This window comes from Hypanus sabinus, chromosome 12 (genome assembly GCF_030144855.1).
Source record: "Hypanus sabinus isolate sHypSab1 chromosome 12, sHypSab1.hap1, whole genome shotgun sequence".
In the NCBI taxonomy this organism is placed as follows: Eukaryota; Metazoa; Chordata; class Chondrichthyes; order Myliobatiformes; family Dasyatidae; genus Hypanus; species Hypanus sabinus.
Window position 1 is genome coordinate 41,266,664 of NC_082717.1, and position 17,725 is coordinate 41,284,388.

At 40.3% G+C, this 17,725-nt stretch overlaps 1 protein-coding gene across 1 annotated transcript in view; it reads left to right on the top strand.

Annotated features, from left to right (window-relative positions):
- slc30a10 (solute carrier family 30 member 10) overlaps positions 1–17,725 on the top strand; it is a 122,497-nt gene that overhangs the window by 18,486 nt on the left and 86,286 nt on the right. The window contains exons 5-7 of the mRNA XM_059985828.1: positions 27–2,100; positions 3,320–3,424; positions 5,878–5,931. Of these exons, the coding sequence (XP_059841811.1) occupies positions 27–520 (494 nt within the window). The 3' untranslated portion in view covers positions 521–2,100; positions 3,320–3,424; positions 5,878–5,931. The remainder of the gene's footprint in view (positions 1–26; positions 2,101–3,319; positions 3,425–5,877; positions 5,932–17,725) is intronic.

The following is a 17,725-nucleotide window of genomic DNA, read 5'->3' on the forward strand; positions in this document are numbered from 1 at the left end:
CCAGTTCTCTTTCCTATGCTCTGCAGATGAGAAGTTGCGTAAAGTTGATGGAATATACGGGATTCACGAACTCCATATCTGGGAACTTGCTGGAGGGAAGAATATCGCTTCACTTCATGTGAAATGCCTGGATCGTTCTACATACAAAACAGCAGGGTTACAAATCCGTGAAATCTTCCACAATGCAGGAGTTCACTCTGTAACCATTCAGGTAGAATTTTCTGAAGGAGTAAACGATTCTGACTTGATATGCAACTTCCCCTGTATGTTAACAGAATGTGAGAATCATCTGTGCTGCATTCCACAAAAACATTATGATGTTGATGTACAGGGTTACATAGAGATGAGTAACAACCCTCCAGAAGCCTCCTGTAATGGCCGCAGGAGAAATAGGGTAGAGGAAAATCGCATTGAAGAAACTTCCAGTATTTCATCTCGCAATTTGGGAATACCGGGAGAAGTAAGTGAAGAAAAGGAAGACACAAATGGACTACTACATTTGCAGAGTTCTTCACTGTAGCGAGTATATTTCATTTGACAATACAGTCAAATTTCAAATTAAAGTTGAATCTAGGGTAGGTATTTAAAAAAAATTAATGTGCCAAAGAAGAGCACAGACTAGTAAGGTTTGAAGTTTGTTGAGCTAAGGTTCAACTTCCTCATTATAGCCAGATGGAAATAAGCTTGAAGATAAAACTGAGTTAATGGAAAGTGAAGTTATTTACCTACCTTTAATGTTAGGACTAAGTGACTGTGAAATTTGTGAAGGATGATAAGCTATGTTATTACCAATCTTTACATACTAAATCTGAATGAAATCTTTAGCTATACCTGATTTTAGTTGAAATGAAATGTTCAGCCAAGGCAGTTGCATCAGATTTACTGCAATGGATTACTGGTTTGAAAACTGAGAAAAAATGCTCAGAAATTTTCCAGGTTGTGTAATCAACAGTTATTGGAGTGATCAAACTAACTGCTGCTCAACATAATTGTTGAGCAGATATTTTTTTTCTACTTGCTACTAATTCAAATGCCTTTGTCTGAATTGTTCTCAATCTTAAAAATTACGATTATGTGCTGTAATCTTCATTTGAATATATATTTCAGTTATTAGATTATGGTTGTAACAGGGTGTAAACATGATGTATAATCATATCATTACCTACTGATTTCCTAGAATAAAGGTAGAATGTCAGCTATATTCTCTGTATTCATAACAGATCAAAATTCCACCTATTCTGATGGAGAAGTAATTTTAGTGGTGCTGGAATGTTGTCAAAGTGAGAGGAACAGGTCAAATTATGCATTCACCTGTAAATGAAGAGGTCATCTTTGACGAGAATAGGCCATTGTGCTTATCTGTCAGTACATCCTTGTAGAGTCTAGATTGCTCTGGGATGTAACTTCCGTGGAATTCATCTAGAATTAGTTTCTGCAAGAGACTTGCTTTCCTAATTAACGCTGCTGATCTTCTGTGTGAGGTAGATATTTTAGAAGTGTTTTGTAGATCAGTCTTCCTGCCAGCTTTCAAACATCCTTGACATTTGGTTATGGTTCAACTATGTGGATGGCAATGCCAGTTTATGGTGAGTTACAGGGGATAGATGTTTCCAGAAACAGAAAATAACTCCAGTATGTTAGTTTTTGGAGGCCTCTTCCTTGTACATATGGCTAATTGCAGATTTATATGAATGCAATTCTAGTAGAGAGTATATAAATGATAGATGTGAATAAATTCAGTCTTTGTTTTAGGCAAGCTATTGACAAGCACTGTTTGATTGTTTTAAGAAAGACACTCTTGACAGGCTTGAATCAGTTGGGGTTATAAATCTTGATGCATACATTTAGATTCTGTTTCCTTTTAAAGTAGATGAGATGGAGGGAAGTGCTTGATTAGGTTAAGGTCAATCAGACATTTTCTTATATGCATGGCATTGCAAAACTCTAGAGTATTAATAATTAGTTACCAATTACAATTGGTCAAATTTTACTTTTTTTTCTTAAATAGATGAAAGGTTGGCTGATCTGTCTCTTTAACTCAGCATCTAGAAGTGGTTTCAGCTGAGGTTCCTGGATAGGATGAAAATATTCTGATATTAAGTAAGTTGATGTTAAAGGAAAAGGGAACTTAACTGTGCTTTTTGTAGACCTGGTCAATACCTTTGACTTCATTGAGTATAAAGTGAGAAATGAATGTTGTCAGATAATTAATGATCCATTTATTGGTTTAGTTGGTGGCATGTACTTTGACCACAACAGATTGGAGTTTACTAAACCTACACTAATTAGAAGAGGGGTGAAGCAGGGGTATGTTCTGTTTCATATCTTGTTGTATTAATTTATGGATATCTTATGTAGGTACTGAAGATTGTGGATTTTTGTCTATATAAATGATATAGTATTGATTAATGATTCATATAAAACAATGGATAAGGAAAGTAGTTGAGGGATTCTGCTTGAAAACAAGTCTTGAATGTCTTGGTTCTCTTTGCCTTCTAAGAACAAAACATTCAATTATATTAGGCTGGAAAGTTAGAATAGTTTAAAACTGGATTTTATTGCTCTGTGGAAAATGTACATGCTTCAATTGAACTAATGATGTTTGTGTCAAGGATAAATCAGTGAATAAATTGGATGGAAGGGTGAATAGCTTTTGTGAGTCAAATTAGAACCTGGATTGAAAAAAAACACTGATTTTAACAAAACATTTGCGAAATCTTTTAATTAAGCTAATATATTGGGAACTTCTATTTAACAGGTTGCATTTGTAATATTAGTTTATACTTGTTTGAGTTATGACTGTGATTTGAAGAACAAATGCTAATTTCATTGATCAGAAAATTAAAAACATGATTTTGTCAAATAAATGATAATCTATTGTTTATTATGGAAGCAATTTAAAAAATAGATTTGAAATACCTGGTGGAGCAGGTGAATTCAATGAATATTTGAAGTACTGCAGTTGTAATAATGGCTTCATAAAGTTAAATATGGAATATAGTCTAAAATATCTTACTAAACCAATAGCATTTAAGCAGATTTTTTGAGTGCTGGATTAACTTTTTAAACAGTTTTATCAAAGTGGTATTATTTCAAAACTAATACCTATTCAGAAAACTTGAATACAGGTTAGGATTGATGAGACTTGCAGCCAGTGAGAACTCAGCACTGAGTGCTTACATCATTTTCTCTGGGTACTGACTGGCTGTTAAAGATCCTAGCATGAACCATCATTGTAAGATACTAAATCTGATAGGCTATTATATAGTTGGACATATTCAAGGAAGAAAAAGACCCAAATTTTTATTGTAACTTTTAGGAATTAAACCTCTTGTTTTGAAGATAATAATGTGATGCTCTTGCTGTCATTCGGAAAGTGAAATATACTCACGTGGAATCTATAATTGTTGATTGGCACACTAAGGTGAGTATGGAGTTATACTGGTTTCCTCACTGGAGCAAGAAGAGAATGGCTTCCTGGGTAGTCAATGTTTTTAAGGCCTTTACAGTGTTAATCTCATGGTCTAGCATACCTGAAGCCACAGTCACACAGCATTGCACCATATAATAGTATACACTAATGCAGAAGGGTCTCCACTCAGAAGGGTCATAAACATTAGGTAGTCAGGGTAGTCTTGTAACCAGGGTTACAAGAGCTGATGTCCTGTTGCAGAGAGACAGTAACTTGTATGAACTATTGTACAACTGGTTTGATGAGTTTAAAGGAATTCTTGCTTTATCACTTTAAAATATATAGTTAAAGGAATTTGGATGTGTGAAGGCATTTCAATGATTTAAATCTGAGTTTGGATCAAACATGGATATTGTAAATGTATTTATGCATATTCAGGGAAAAGATACTTTGGTAAATAGTAACATTATGTCATTATCCTATTCAGAAATGAGCTGTAATCACAAAGGAAATATTTGACTTCTGCAACTATTAATTAGCACAACCATGAAATTCGGTGTGGATTATTTGGCAATGTGATTATTTCCTATTAATAGCCCCACTTATAACAAGGTTATGACCCCTACAGCTCTAAATTTAGAATATTATTTATGCAAGATAAACTTTAAATTTTAATTTGTTGAGTGATTCCCAGACCTTATTAGCTCAGCATAGCTTTGTGCGTGGTAGGTCATATCTAAACAATCTCAGAGGTTTTGGAGGAAGCTTCCAGCAAAGTTTATGAAGGCAGGGCAGTGGAAATTGTCTACAATGACTGGATGCTGTCAAGTGCCTCACTAAAGTCCATGTAGACAATGTCCCACATGGAAGCTAAGTCAAAAAGGTTCAATTGCTTGGTATTCAAAATGGTGTAGTAAATTGGATTAGACATTGGCTTTGGCGGAGAAGACAGTGGTAGTAGATGGTTGCCTGTCTGACTGTAGGCCTATGATAGTGGTGTGATGCAGGGAATGGTGCTGGTCTGTTGTTTGTCATCTATATCAATTATCTGGATGATTATCTGGTTAACTGGATCATCAAATTTGTGGATGACACCAAGATTAGAGGTGAAGTGGACAGCAAAGAAGATGATCGGAGCTTGCAACAGGATCTGGACCAGCTGGAAAAACAGGCTGAGAAACGGCAGATATAATTTAATGCAGATAAGTGACAGGTGTTTCATTTTGGTATGACCAGCCAGGGTAGGTGTTACACAGTGAATGGCAGAGCACTGAGGAGTGCAGTAGATCAAAGGGATCTGGGAATACAGGTCCATAATTCATTGAAAGAGGTGACACAGGCGGACAGGGTCATAAAGAAAGCTTTTGGCGTATTGGCTTTCATAAATCAAAGTATTAAGTATAGGAAATGGGATGTTATGTTGAAGTTGTATAAGACATTGTTGAGTGCAGTTGTTGTCACCTACCTACAGGAAAGATGTAAATAACATTGAAAGAGTACAGAGAAATTTGCAAGGATGCTGCCAGGATTGGAAGACCTGAGTTATAAGGAAAGATTGAATACATTTGGACTTTGTTCTTGAAAACAGAAGATTGAGGGGAGAGTTGATAGAGATATACACAATTATGAGAGGTATAGATAGGCTAAAAGCAAGCAGGCTCTTTGCACTGAGAATGGGTGGGAGTACAACCAGAGTTTATGGGTTAGGTGTGAACAGTGAAAAGTTTAAGCCGAGGGGGAAATGCCTTCGCTCATGAGGGGGAAATGTCTTCACTCGGAGGGTTGTGAGAGTGTGGAAGGAGCTGCTAGCATAAATGTGAGCTCAATTTCAATACTTAAGAGATGGCAGGGCTATGGACAGGAAAAATTATTCAAATCTATTTAAAGGTAGAAATAAATTATTTTTAAAAATTTAAATCCAGTTAAAGCAGTTTTCAACAGAAATTTTAGAGTACACATTAGTAGTCCAACTATTGCACTTAAATAGGGTTAACTTGGACAGAAATGTGGAGTTGATTGATTTGACTTTTGTAAGATCCATATAATTTACTTACAATTGAAGATTATTTTCATTAAATTTTGCAAATACTTCTGGCAAGTAAGCAATGTCATGCCTAATATTCTTGAGTTGATTATTGAATGAAGCATTTGGGTCTTCAAAGAACTTTATCACAGTTTCAACAAGTGCATAATAGCAATTCAGGCAGTTTCCTTTTGAAAGCCATCTGACTTCTGTGTACAACAGCAAGTGTTCAATCTCTTCATGATTCTCAGTACAAAACTCACGAATAGTGGAGAATTGAGGGCATCAGACCTGATTTTATTTACTGCTGTGATAACAGTATTTAATGATTTCTGCAGCTGTTTACTTAGGTTTCCTTTTTGTGACCAGATGCTGTCTGTGAATTGCACAGTGAGTGGTAAATATGTTAGCTACTGTTTTTTTTCTCCAAATGAAATAACAGCCCCACAGTGGTGTCATTGATGGCTCTCCATCTGAGGCACAAGCAAGAATGTTGGTGAGCAGAATATTCTTTTTGAAAAATTGTTCAACAATTCAAAATATTGATTTCCTCCTTTTTAACTGTTTCTAGTCTCCTTGCAAAAAAACAACCTTTAAGCTATGCTTTCATCTTATATGAAGCAAACATAACTGAGAAGAAAAGATTTGTTGCCTGGAAAAATTGACTCATTCAACTGCAGAGAAATTCTGTTGTCCTAAATATGTTGCATAAGGTGTCTTGCATATTCTCAGAAATTTTGTCTTCGTTTTTAAACAGAGTTGTCGCTGAGCAGAATTGCTTTAATTATTTGGTCTGTTGACTTATGCAAAACCATACTCAGAACTCCCCTTGATGCTGGCAGAATTAGTTCTTCTCCAGTTGTATGGGGCTTTCCAGATTTAGCAATGGGCAATGAAATGTTGTATGAAGCACACAAACCATCTCTGAAATATGGAAGTGTCACATTGCTTTTTAACAACTTCATGCTTCAAGCAAAGTGCAAGAGAATGATGAGTTAGCAAGAGATGAGTGGTTATATGATCATTGTAATCAATCATATGGCATTGAGGATCAAATGCTTATAATAAGTAACTCATTTCTTAAGTTGAGCCAGTAAACCTACCAAAAATATTAGATAAAATACATTGGGTCTAATGCTGGAATTAGAAGCCTATCACTATTACAAATAGATCATTATCTCCTGGACCTGGTGTGCAGCAAATATCTTGTTTTAGCATGTAATGAGACCAGGAGAAGCTTCTTTTTCCTTCAAGCTGAAACTGAAATCTCACTTTGTTTGCTTATATATAGACTGTATGATACTGTGCTGTATTCAATGAAAGTGGTCTATAATTACCAGTGGTAGCAATATGCCTTAATTGCTTGCTACTGTAAAATTACTTTCAAATACAGTGGAGCCTTGTATGAGTTTGTGCTACTGGAAATTTATGAATATTTACAAATGTAGTGTACTTATCCGAAATGTTGCTCTCATTTGAAGAATAAAACTACCTGCTGCAGTATGTAGAGTTCTTTATACAATAAAAACTAAAACAAATGGGTTTGTTGGAGACAATCTTCTTGCCGAAACAATTTAACAATGCCTATGTGAATGCAAGATGGGAAAGGGTTGTAGAGAAGAACATGGGAATGAGGAGTGGTACTTCTATTTCCTGCAAAGATTGACAGGGAGCAAATTTTTTAGCATGTCATTCAACATTAGTCAAATAATTGTGCCGCATAATTATTTCCTGTTTTGGATGACTTTGACATGTGTGGGTTTCTGCCTCCATCTTTTTCAGGCAGGAATTCTAGACTCCTATTTCTTCTTGGAAGAAAAGATACTTAATTCTCCTTTCATCCCCTTTTTCAACTGCAGTTGGACAACAGCTTTGGAGAATAATAGTAGTATTTTGGGCAATAAAGGTAATACTGACCTTATAGTTACTCATGATTTAATTCTCCATTCCACTCCCTCTCTGACCTGGCAGTCTTCATTTTCCTATATCACTTCATTTTTGGTCAATATAAGCTTGAGACAGTGTTTGACCTTCCAAATGGCATTGAAGCCCCCAGGAGTTTGTAATGAATGAACAATTTCAAGTGGCCAACTTTCTCCACCTTCAGTAAAACTAATAATCCAGCCCACTTGGAGATCTTACTAGACTCACATTTTCTGGACTATTGGATGATATGCGCTGTAAGGTTTCACTAGTAAGGCTAATGTAATGGCTTCAATGTAATGCTGAGGAAATGGTTTCTCTGTAGCAGCAATGCTTGGCTTATTGCTCGAGATAACGGGGCTTTGGCATGCAGGGGTTAGCCAATGAGGAAATGCTGTTCTTGCTTGTGAGTCTGGAAGCCGGGTTTTTCCACGGTCTTTCGTCGGGGAGCAATGGAGAGAGAGGAGGCAGGTGGAGAGTCGGAAGACCACCAGACGGAGTGGACCGAGGAGTGAGGATCTGAGGGCCAGATACGCTTGGAGGTCGACGGGAACAAATGAACGAACAGTGAGCTCCAAAGATGCAAAATATACATTTTCCTTAAAATGGACCCTTTTACTTTTCATTTTCTTTACTAACCCTCTATCCAGATTAAGATGTATAAAGTTCAATAACTTAATTGCCTATGGTGTACTGTCTGATATTTTGTGGTGCGGATTTGTAACCAGGTGTAACTCTCGTTTTGGCTAGCGGCTATCGCAGATTAAATGATTAAGCTTTATAATTTTTACTTTGACTATATGTTAGTAAAGAAAATGAAAACAAAATGGCCCAATCTTGTCTATTGCACAATGTTGGAGCTCACAGATAAGCTGATTGTCCACCATCGACCTCCTCTGATTGTCGCTGACCCTCAGACCCTTGCTCCAAGTCCACCCCATCCAGCGGTCTACCAACTCTCTCCAATTGTGTCTTCTCTCCTCATCTCACCCCAGCAAAAGACCGCGAAAATCTCTCTTCCAGATTTACAAGAAAGAACAACAGCATTCCAAACCCTGTTATCTCTAGTCATAACACAAACATTGCTGCTACAGGGAAGCCTTACAGCATCATCAGTGAAACCTTACAGCATGTTACATTGCAGTGAAACCCTACAACATGTTAAACTCTTCCCCCACCAAATTTAGTCATGTTCTCATGACTTAGAGATAATTCACCAACCCTTCCTGCAAAACAAAGCCCAATCCAGGTGTAAGCAGTGACATAGCTCCCCAACACAGAAGGGGTTACACTCTGTTCCCCTGGTGCTACGTAGGCCAGCCTATCTGGTGGTCTCCTAATTCTCTGAGACCGCTGCACCCCATCACCTAACTCTTCAGGTTCTGACACTACTGGGGATACTTCTGGTCTACCTGGCGAGGCCTCCCCCGACCTATCACTCGTGCCCACCTGCAACTCGGAGCCCTCTGTTTGTAGCGACACATTGGAGCATGGAACAACTGAGCCTTCAGGAATTGGGCCTTTCATTTTCGGGAGTTCCTTGGTACATTGCTGGGAACGTGTTTCCCCAGAGACACCAGGCCGTTCCCTCACTGGATCTCCTTTAGTTTTTCCCAACGACTCTCCCTGCTTAGGTACCCGGGGGCTCACTCTCCTTCTGGCGTGACATCAGCTGCCAGCAGCCCCTCTGCATTGTTCATCCCCTTGGGGAATCTGCCTCCCCTATCAGCTCCATCATATGGGGTGATAACAGCCGACGTATCTCCACTCTCAACTCTTCCACAATCTCCTCTACCACTCCCCCGGGGCAGGCTATCTGTGGCCACTTCACCGCAGGGAACTGCTACCAAGGACTGGACTATTGGAGAACCCAAGCAATCAGGTCATGTGACTGGGTGCCCCTGGCTCTCTTGTCCATTCTTAACTGATCCACCTCAGCCACTTGAATGATCCCTCTGCACCACAAGCATTTTACCTTCCTCTCTAGCCGAAAAACCGTAAGGAGAAAGCTTCTCCCCCTTCTCCTGATGCATGTTCTGAAAGCCCTCCATGAGCTCCATTGGGCTTCCAGTCGGGCCAAAAGCATTGTCCAGTGCTTACAGATAATTGACAGCTGTCGCTATGGGAGATTGCAGCCTGACAGTTCTCAGAATGTCAGCAGTCCACCCATTCAAACTTTCAACCAACCTCTGTCGCTTTTCATCATCAGAGCACTGCCACTCATCTAACAACTGAGAGGTCCGCTCTGCTCATGTCTCATACTCCTTGTTCCCCTCGAGGGTGGGCATTAATTCCAGGGAATAGGCAGAGCCTGCCATAGCTGGGACTGAATCTGATTTTTCCATTTATTCACCAGAGAAGTAAGGGCGGATACTAACTCAGAATTCTCACTCTTCACCGGGGGACATGGACTAATCAGACATTCCAAATCCGACCACTCTTTCCCCTCACTCAGAAATGAGAACTGTGTCTTTGAAATCTCCACCCCCAGCTACCGCTACCTCAGCGCTGGTCTGCATTAAAACAAGAGCTGCGCCCACAATCGCAATTTCAACAGTACTTAACAGTGGAATTAGCAGTTCATCCAGAGTACAAGTATCTGTCCCACTGGTTCATTACTCAGGGTAATCACACAGCATCCAATGGAAGCAATCCCGAACGTAGCCCCCATTTTGTAACTCTCGCTTTGGCTAATGTAGGGATTGATAGCCCCCGGCCTGGCCAAACTTAAGAAACCTCGTTTGGGTGGATGCTGTGCGGTGTGTACAGTGTTACAAATCAGTACCATGAAATAACGAACAGTACACAATATGCGATTAAACAATTAAACTTTATAATTCTTACTTTGACTATATGGTTAGTGTAGTGTAGGCCTCCGTTAGTCTTCGTAGACCATGGATTTGTGCCTTGGGAAGTTTCCAGGGCGCAAGTCTGGGCAGGGTTTTTTTTAATGGAAGACCAGCAGTTGCCCAATCTTCAAGTCTTCCCTCTCCACTTATGGTTAGTAAATAAAATGAAGAAGAAGAAAAACAGCCCAATCTTATGAAATAGTCTATTGCGCAATGTTGGAGTTCACTGATAAGTCAATTGTCCACCATCGACCTCCGATCGTCTCTGTCCTTCGGACCCTCGCTCCAATTCCACCTCGTCTGGCGGTCTACCCACTCTCTCCATTTGTGTCTTCTTTCCTCATCTCTCCCCGGCAAAAGACCGCAAAAATCTCTCTTCCAGACTTACAAGAAAGAACAACAGCATTCCAAACCCCTTTATCTCTAGTCATAACCTGAACCTTGCTGCTACAGAGGAACCGTTACATTATCAGTGAAACCCTACAGCATGTTACATGAGCAACACATCACACAGCATCCACACAAACAAGATTTCTCAGTGCTAGAAGTTGTCTTCCCCTAGACGAACACGTGCTGGCTGAGCCTAAGGGTTACATTTTGATATGTTATGAAATATATATTATGAAATTCTATTAATAGTCTAATACATTTTCAATTAACCATTTTTTGACATTACAATGTTATAATAAATTTAGTAGTAGGCTTGAAGCTTAAAGAGCAGTGTCCTGATGAAGTGGTGTGCATAAACCAGGGCCCTGGTGAGCTGAAAGGAAATGCTAGACACAAGACCAAAGTGTGGAAGGGGAACACAATGCACATCACATCACATCACTATTTGAGCCAAATGGATTTACTAACCATTGGATGAAGATTTATTGAAATTCTATTGTATATGGCTAAACTTTTGAATGCTTGTAGCCCTCTGACGTTCTATATAAATGTCATGTATGAATCACATAGTGTATGGCCAAGTAATTGGAAAGTGTGGGAATATTGCTTCAGTGTTGAGTGCATTTACTGTAGTTAAAATCTGTTGGCAGTACTTTTAAAAGGTTTACATTGATGAAAGACTGATCAAATGTTTACCCAGTGTCCATTAAAACCTTTCTCTTAGCAATTGTTTCATAAAATAAACTGTGTTGAAGAAGCTTTAAGGGAAATTTCTTTCTCAAACAAGATTAATCTGAGCACAATTATCATGTCTTCTCCACCAAGATTTTGCTTTCTAAGATAGGGATGTCTATATAAGAGGAACAGCTTTTCCAGGAGCAGAAAGGCCAAGTATAATCAACACGTACAAACAAGCTGGTTGAACTCAGCAGGTCGGGCAGCATCCATTGAAACGAGCAGTCAATGTTGAAACGAGATCCTTCATCAGGACTGAAGAAGGAGGGGGCTGGGGCCAAGTATAAAGTGCATTCAGCCCTTTATCTCTGTATGACTCAGAACTGTCACTAGACTCAAACAGTCCAGCAACAGTAAGGGTGATCAGATGTGCCAACATCTGACCTCGAGTGTTTCTGACTTCCACACTGCTGTATGTAGATTTAAAAACCTGTAAGTGGGTGGATGGGCAATAGATCCCTACAGAACAGCTGACCATGCTGGAACTTTGCCCTCCTCCATAGTTATTTACTGTCATGCCATTGGCGTTTACGGCAGCAATGAAGGTCCTCCATCGCTGTCTGTCCTTAGCTATTTTCTCTATTGTGCCTCAGGTGTGGTTTAGGGTCTTCATTTCTGCCTCTCTGGTTTGGCACTAAGTCGTTTTTGGTCTCCTGCATTTCATGTATCCTTCAGGGGTCTAATGATTGTGGAGTTGGCCTCTATTCTCATCATGTGTCCAATCTATCTCCAATGTTTTCTCATGGTAATTGTGGCCATGACACTGAAGGAGTAGGGCACGGTTGGAAATTTTTCTTGGCCAGAAACTATAGAGCATCTTCTGGAGGCTTGTGGTGTGGACTGTTGACAGCTTGGCAATGTCACTGTCTGTTATGTGCCAGTATTCTGATCCGTAGGCTGTAGCAACACATTTCTACAGCTACTTGTGCTAGCTTGCCAGTGTTGTACATGGTTCGTACATTTCAAAAAAACAATTTTGTTCTTGGTCTTGGCAGTGTTCAGGGCTTCCTTCATTGTGCCAGTAGCTTCCTCTCACTTTTCACTACTATCAGCCATGCAAGTCCTGGCTGGAGGCTCGGGAATACCATGACACACAGAGATAGAAGGATTTTTCATTGCCGTTCCCATAACAACTGGTTTTGACCAGTCGGAGTTGTTAGCCCTGAGTTGTACCCCCAAATGAGGAGGACTGGTGAACCACTCTTAGTCTGGCCTCTATGACCTGTTTGGCACGTGTGACCCTACCAGGAGCCAAAGCACAAGGCCTTGGCAGCAACCAACATAGCTCTTTGGGTCATTGAGGCATGCAAGCCTCCAAACCCGATGACAAGGTTGTGTCCTCTTGTAGGTGCTCCATATATATATCAAACATTAAGTCTACACATCACTTTATTATAAAGTTATTTAAGTACAACAAAAAAGGATTTAAACAGGAATTCAAGTTGAATGCATTTGAGTACCACAAAATTAGCCGCACAGGATTGAACTTGAGATAATCTTAAGGGAACAGAGTCACACTTAAAAATGTTCAATAAGGTTATAATGAGATATACTTTAGAGGTTTGCATGGGCATACTCAAGATTTGCAGATCTTCCCCCAAACTATAATGATCTTGTCTATTCTTTTGAAAGTCATAAAGATTTTATTGAGATGTAATGTATTTATTATTGCCTGCTGTTTTAACGAGTTGGTATATGTTTGCAATGTTGTTGTATTTCTAAATCTCATGCTGTTGTGTCTTGAAAATATATATTCCATAAGACCCGAAGACAAAGGAGCAGAATTAGGCAATCTGGCCCATCGAGTCTGCTCTTCCATTCAATCATGGCTGATCCTTTTTTTCCTGCTCCTCAACCCCAGTTCCTGTCCTTATCCTATCAATCTCTGCCTTAAATACATCCAATGATGGGGCCTCATTAGCTGCACATTATAACAAATTCCACAGATTCACCATCCTTTGGCTGAAGAAATTTCTCCACATCTCTGTTTTGAAAGGGCGCCCCTCTATCCTGAGACTGTGTCCTCTTATCCTAGACTCTCCCACGATGGGAAATGTCCTTTCCACATCTACTCTGTCTAGACCCTTCAACATTCGAAAGGTTTCAATGAGATCCCCCCCTTATCCTTCTGATTTCCCGTGAGTACAGACCCAGAGCCATCAAACATTTTTCATATGATAACCCTTTCGTTCCTGGAATCATCCTTGTGAACCTCCTCTGGATCTTCTCCAATGCCAGCACATCTTTTCTAAGATGAGGGGCCCAAATCTGTTCACAATACGCAAAGTGAATGCTCAGCAACATAACTTTGCTCTTGTTTTCTAGATCTCTTGAAACGAATGCTAACATGGCATTTGTCTTCCTCACCACCGACTCAACCTGCAAGTTAACCTTCAGGGTGTTCTGCACAAGGACTCCCAAGTCCCTCTGCATCTCAGATTCCTGGATTTTCCTCCCATTGAGAAAATAGTCCACACATTTATTTCTACTGCCGAAGTGCAAGACCATGCATTTTCCAACATTGTATTTCATCCTCTGTGGTTGAGTGCAAGTCCTACGGAAAAAAGCACTGCCTCAGAAGGACTGCAGCAATCTGATGGGCATTGATGGTGTTTGCAAGATTCACAACATTTGTTGTCATTTGTTTTGCCACTGTATCTGATTCCAAATATTTTCAACCAGTACTTGCATTACTTAAAAGTTAGTTCCGTTTATTCTGTTCCTTAGGCCCTATGTGTGGGATAGAAAAGTTCGCCATCTGATGGTGGTTAGTATTCATTACACCTAGAATGGCTCTGGAATCGTTAGCTTTCTGGCATTACTTCACTGCTGTTAAAGCTCTTGTTGTTCCAGCTATTTATGTCCATTCACTTTAGTTGTAGCAGTTGTACCTTGTCTGTCTCTGTACAGGTGTTGGTGTACCTAGTTCCCAGTATCTTTCTACTTCACTTTGTATGATTTCTTATTATTAAGAGATCATATTTATGGTTCAATGTATTGATGAACCTGCCTTCTATCTTTTATGAATAAAAACAAAGCAGTATCTGTGTAAAGTGTTGTTTTTTAACTCCAGAAACTAATTAAAGGAAAAACACGGGCCTGGATAATTGTCTATTTAGTTTGTCATTTCCTTTTTAATACAACTACAATATAGACATCCACAGCACAGTAAATTTTAAATTGTCCTATTCAAGCCTAAAGACTTAATCACTCTGGAGGACTTCTTAATCTTGTGTGGTAATGTGTTTCCTGACTAGGGGAGTCATTCTGCAATGGTAGTGAAACAATCTCAAGTTCTGTGGCTTCCTCTGTGGTGGTTGTAGGAGTTGACTCTTGGACTGCAGGAAGTGGTTCTGACAGCCCAGGACACTTTTTCTTCTGACTCCGCCATCCTCAACCGATCAATGTGCAATCTCCTCTGTGTATGAGTATGGCTCAGTTCTGTCCTTAATCTTTCCAAGTACCCACTTTTGATCACCTCTGTAGGCCCTTATCAGGGCTGCTTGTCCAGGAGTGAAGCATCAAACCTCCTTGTTGAAGGAGCTCACAATTTGTCTCAGCTACTTGTCCTGCATACTCCTCCTGAGATTGGGTTTGAGGAGATCCGGGCGAGAGTTCAAGCGATGACCCAGGACCCGGGAGATGGTTACTGGTTGTGAAGTGTTTGCACTGTGGTATGCAAGGAGGAAATTGGCAAACTTCTGATTCAGTGTCAGTGTAGTGTGCTCTGCAGACTTTGCTCACAGTGCATTCATTAGACTCTGGACAAACCTTTCCACCAAGCCATTTGCAGCTGGGTGGTGTGGGGCAGATGAAACATGTCTTATTCCATTCATTTTCAGGAATGACTAAAACTGTTCCATCACGAACTTGGTCCATTTTCACGGACTAAGTTATCAGGTACACTGATTCTGGAGAAGAGGCTTCTCAATGTGTGAACAGTGTGCGAGGCTGTAATGGAAGCTGTTGAGAACACTTCTGGCCACATTGTAGCTGCAGGCTCCACTACCATGAAATTGGTGACCGTGAATCCACATGACTCCTCTGCCAAGGCAAATGCAAGCAATTCCAAGGGACGGAGAGGTGCTGCTCTGGCATCTCCTGGATGTGCTGGCATCCCAAACAGTGCCAGGCAAGCTACTCTATCTGCTGATCTGTCACAGAACACCAGACAAAGCTTTGAGCCAATGCTTTCATTTCAACCATATCTAGATGACCGGCACGTAGCTCCATCAACACATTAACTCTCAGTTTGGATAGTACAACAACCCTCAATCCCACATTACGTAATCCCTTTCAAGGGCAAGTTCATACCGGCGTTGGTAAAAATAGGGGAATCTGGAATTCCTGCAGCATATTCCAGCCAGTTTGGATTGCCATATAGACCCGAAACAGTGTGGGGTCTTTTCAGATTTCCCTTTGGATCATCTCGGCTGTAAAGGGGAGACTTTCCACTTACATTAGGGAAAATACGTCAAGAGGAGTGTCCTCTTTTGTAAAATTTTCAGGTATTGACTTTTCCAAGGGTGAACAGGACAATCCACCAGCATTTCCATGATTAGTTGTCCTCATGACTCAATCCTGTTATTGTGTCCTCCTAGAAACAGAGCCCAACTCAGCATTCATGCAGCTGCTGTTGTGGAACACTCTTCTGGGGATTGAAAATGGACACCTGTGGTTGATAATCAGTAATGAGGGCAAAATCTCTCCCATACAAGTAGTGGTTGAAACATATTACACCCCACACCAGACTCACGGCCTCTCTGCCAATCTGGGTATACATTTTCTCTGCAGCAATAAGGAAACATGATATAAAAGTTATGGGATTTTCACTTCCATCACTCATAACTTGTGACATGACTGGACATGTACCATAAGACAAGGCATCACAGGCAGGCTTCATAGGATGATATGGATCATAACATGTGAGTACAGTAGGTGACGTCACTATTTCCTCTGCCTGTTGGAAAGCCACCTCACACTGCTTTGTCCATCGCCATTTCTTCTCGATCTCTAGTAATAGAAGGCCTTTGACAAGGTGGCACACATGAGGCTGCTTAACAAGCTATGAGTACATAGTATTGCAGGAAAGAATCTAGCATGGATAAGGTAGTGGCTGATTGGCAGGAAGCAAAGAATGGGAATAAGGGAAGCCTTTTCTGGAAGGCTACCGGTGACCAATGGTGTTCCGCAGCTGTCTGTGTTGAGACTGATTTGTTCTGTGTTACATGTCAATGATTTGGATGATAGAATTGATGGCTTTGTTGAAATGTTTGCAGATGATATAAAGATAAGTGGAGGGGCAGGTTGTTCTGAGGAAGTACAGAGGCTACAGAAGGACTTGCACAGATTGGGAAAACTGGCAAAGAAATGGCAGATGGAATACAGTGTTGGAATGTGTGTGGTCATGCACTTTGGTAGAAGAAATGAAAGGGTTGACTATTTTCTAAATGGAGAGAAAATACAAAAATACTGAGGTGCAAGGGGACTTGGGAGTCCTTGTGCAGGATTCCCTAAAGGTCAATTTGCAGGTCGAGTCTGTGATGAGGAAGGCAAATGCAACGTTAGTGTTCATTTCAAGAGGACTAGAATTTAAAAGAAAAGGTGTAATGTTGAGGCCTTACAAAGCACTGGTGAGGCCTCACTTGGAGTACTTCGAGCTGTTTTGGGCCCTTTATCTTCAATAGGATGTGCTGAAACCGGAGAGGGTTCAAAGGAAGTTCATGGAAATGATTCCAGGATTGAATGGCTTGTCACATGAAGAGTGTCTGATGGCTCTGGGCCTGTATTCACTAGAGTTCAGAAGAATGAGGGGTGAACTCATTGAAACCTACTGATTGGTTAAAGGCCTTCATAGAATGGATGTGGAGAGGATGTTTTCTATGATGGGAGAGTCTAAGACCAAAGGACATAGCCTCAGAACAGAGGGGTGCCTTTTTAGAACGGAGTTGAGGAGGAATTTCTTTTGCCGAGAGTGGTGAACTTGTGCAACACCTTGCCGCAAGCAGCTGTGGGGGCAAAGTCTTAATGTATATTTAAGGTAGAGGTTGATAGATTCTTGATTGTTCAGGGCATGAAGGGATACAGGGAGAAGGCAGAAAATTGGGGCTGAAAGGAAAATTAGATCAGCCTTAATGAAATGGCAGACCAGACAATGGGCCAAACGGCCTAATTCTGCTCCTATATCTTATGGTGTTAAGATCTTCCCCTATCCATCATTCCTGCTTATTTTCTCTGCAATTTATCTGCTTCCCAGTCCTATTTCCAACCTGTAATGGGAATTTTGTTTCTCTTTTTGCAGATGTCACCAGACCTCAGAATTTTCTGTTTTCCCTTTTAGACTTCCAGCATTAGCAGCTTTTATAATTTTTTCTTTGTCCATCTTTTCCACTG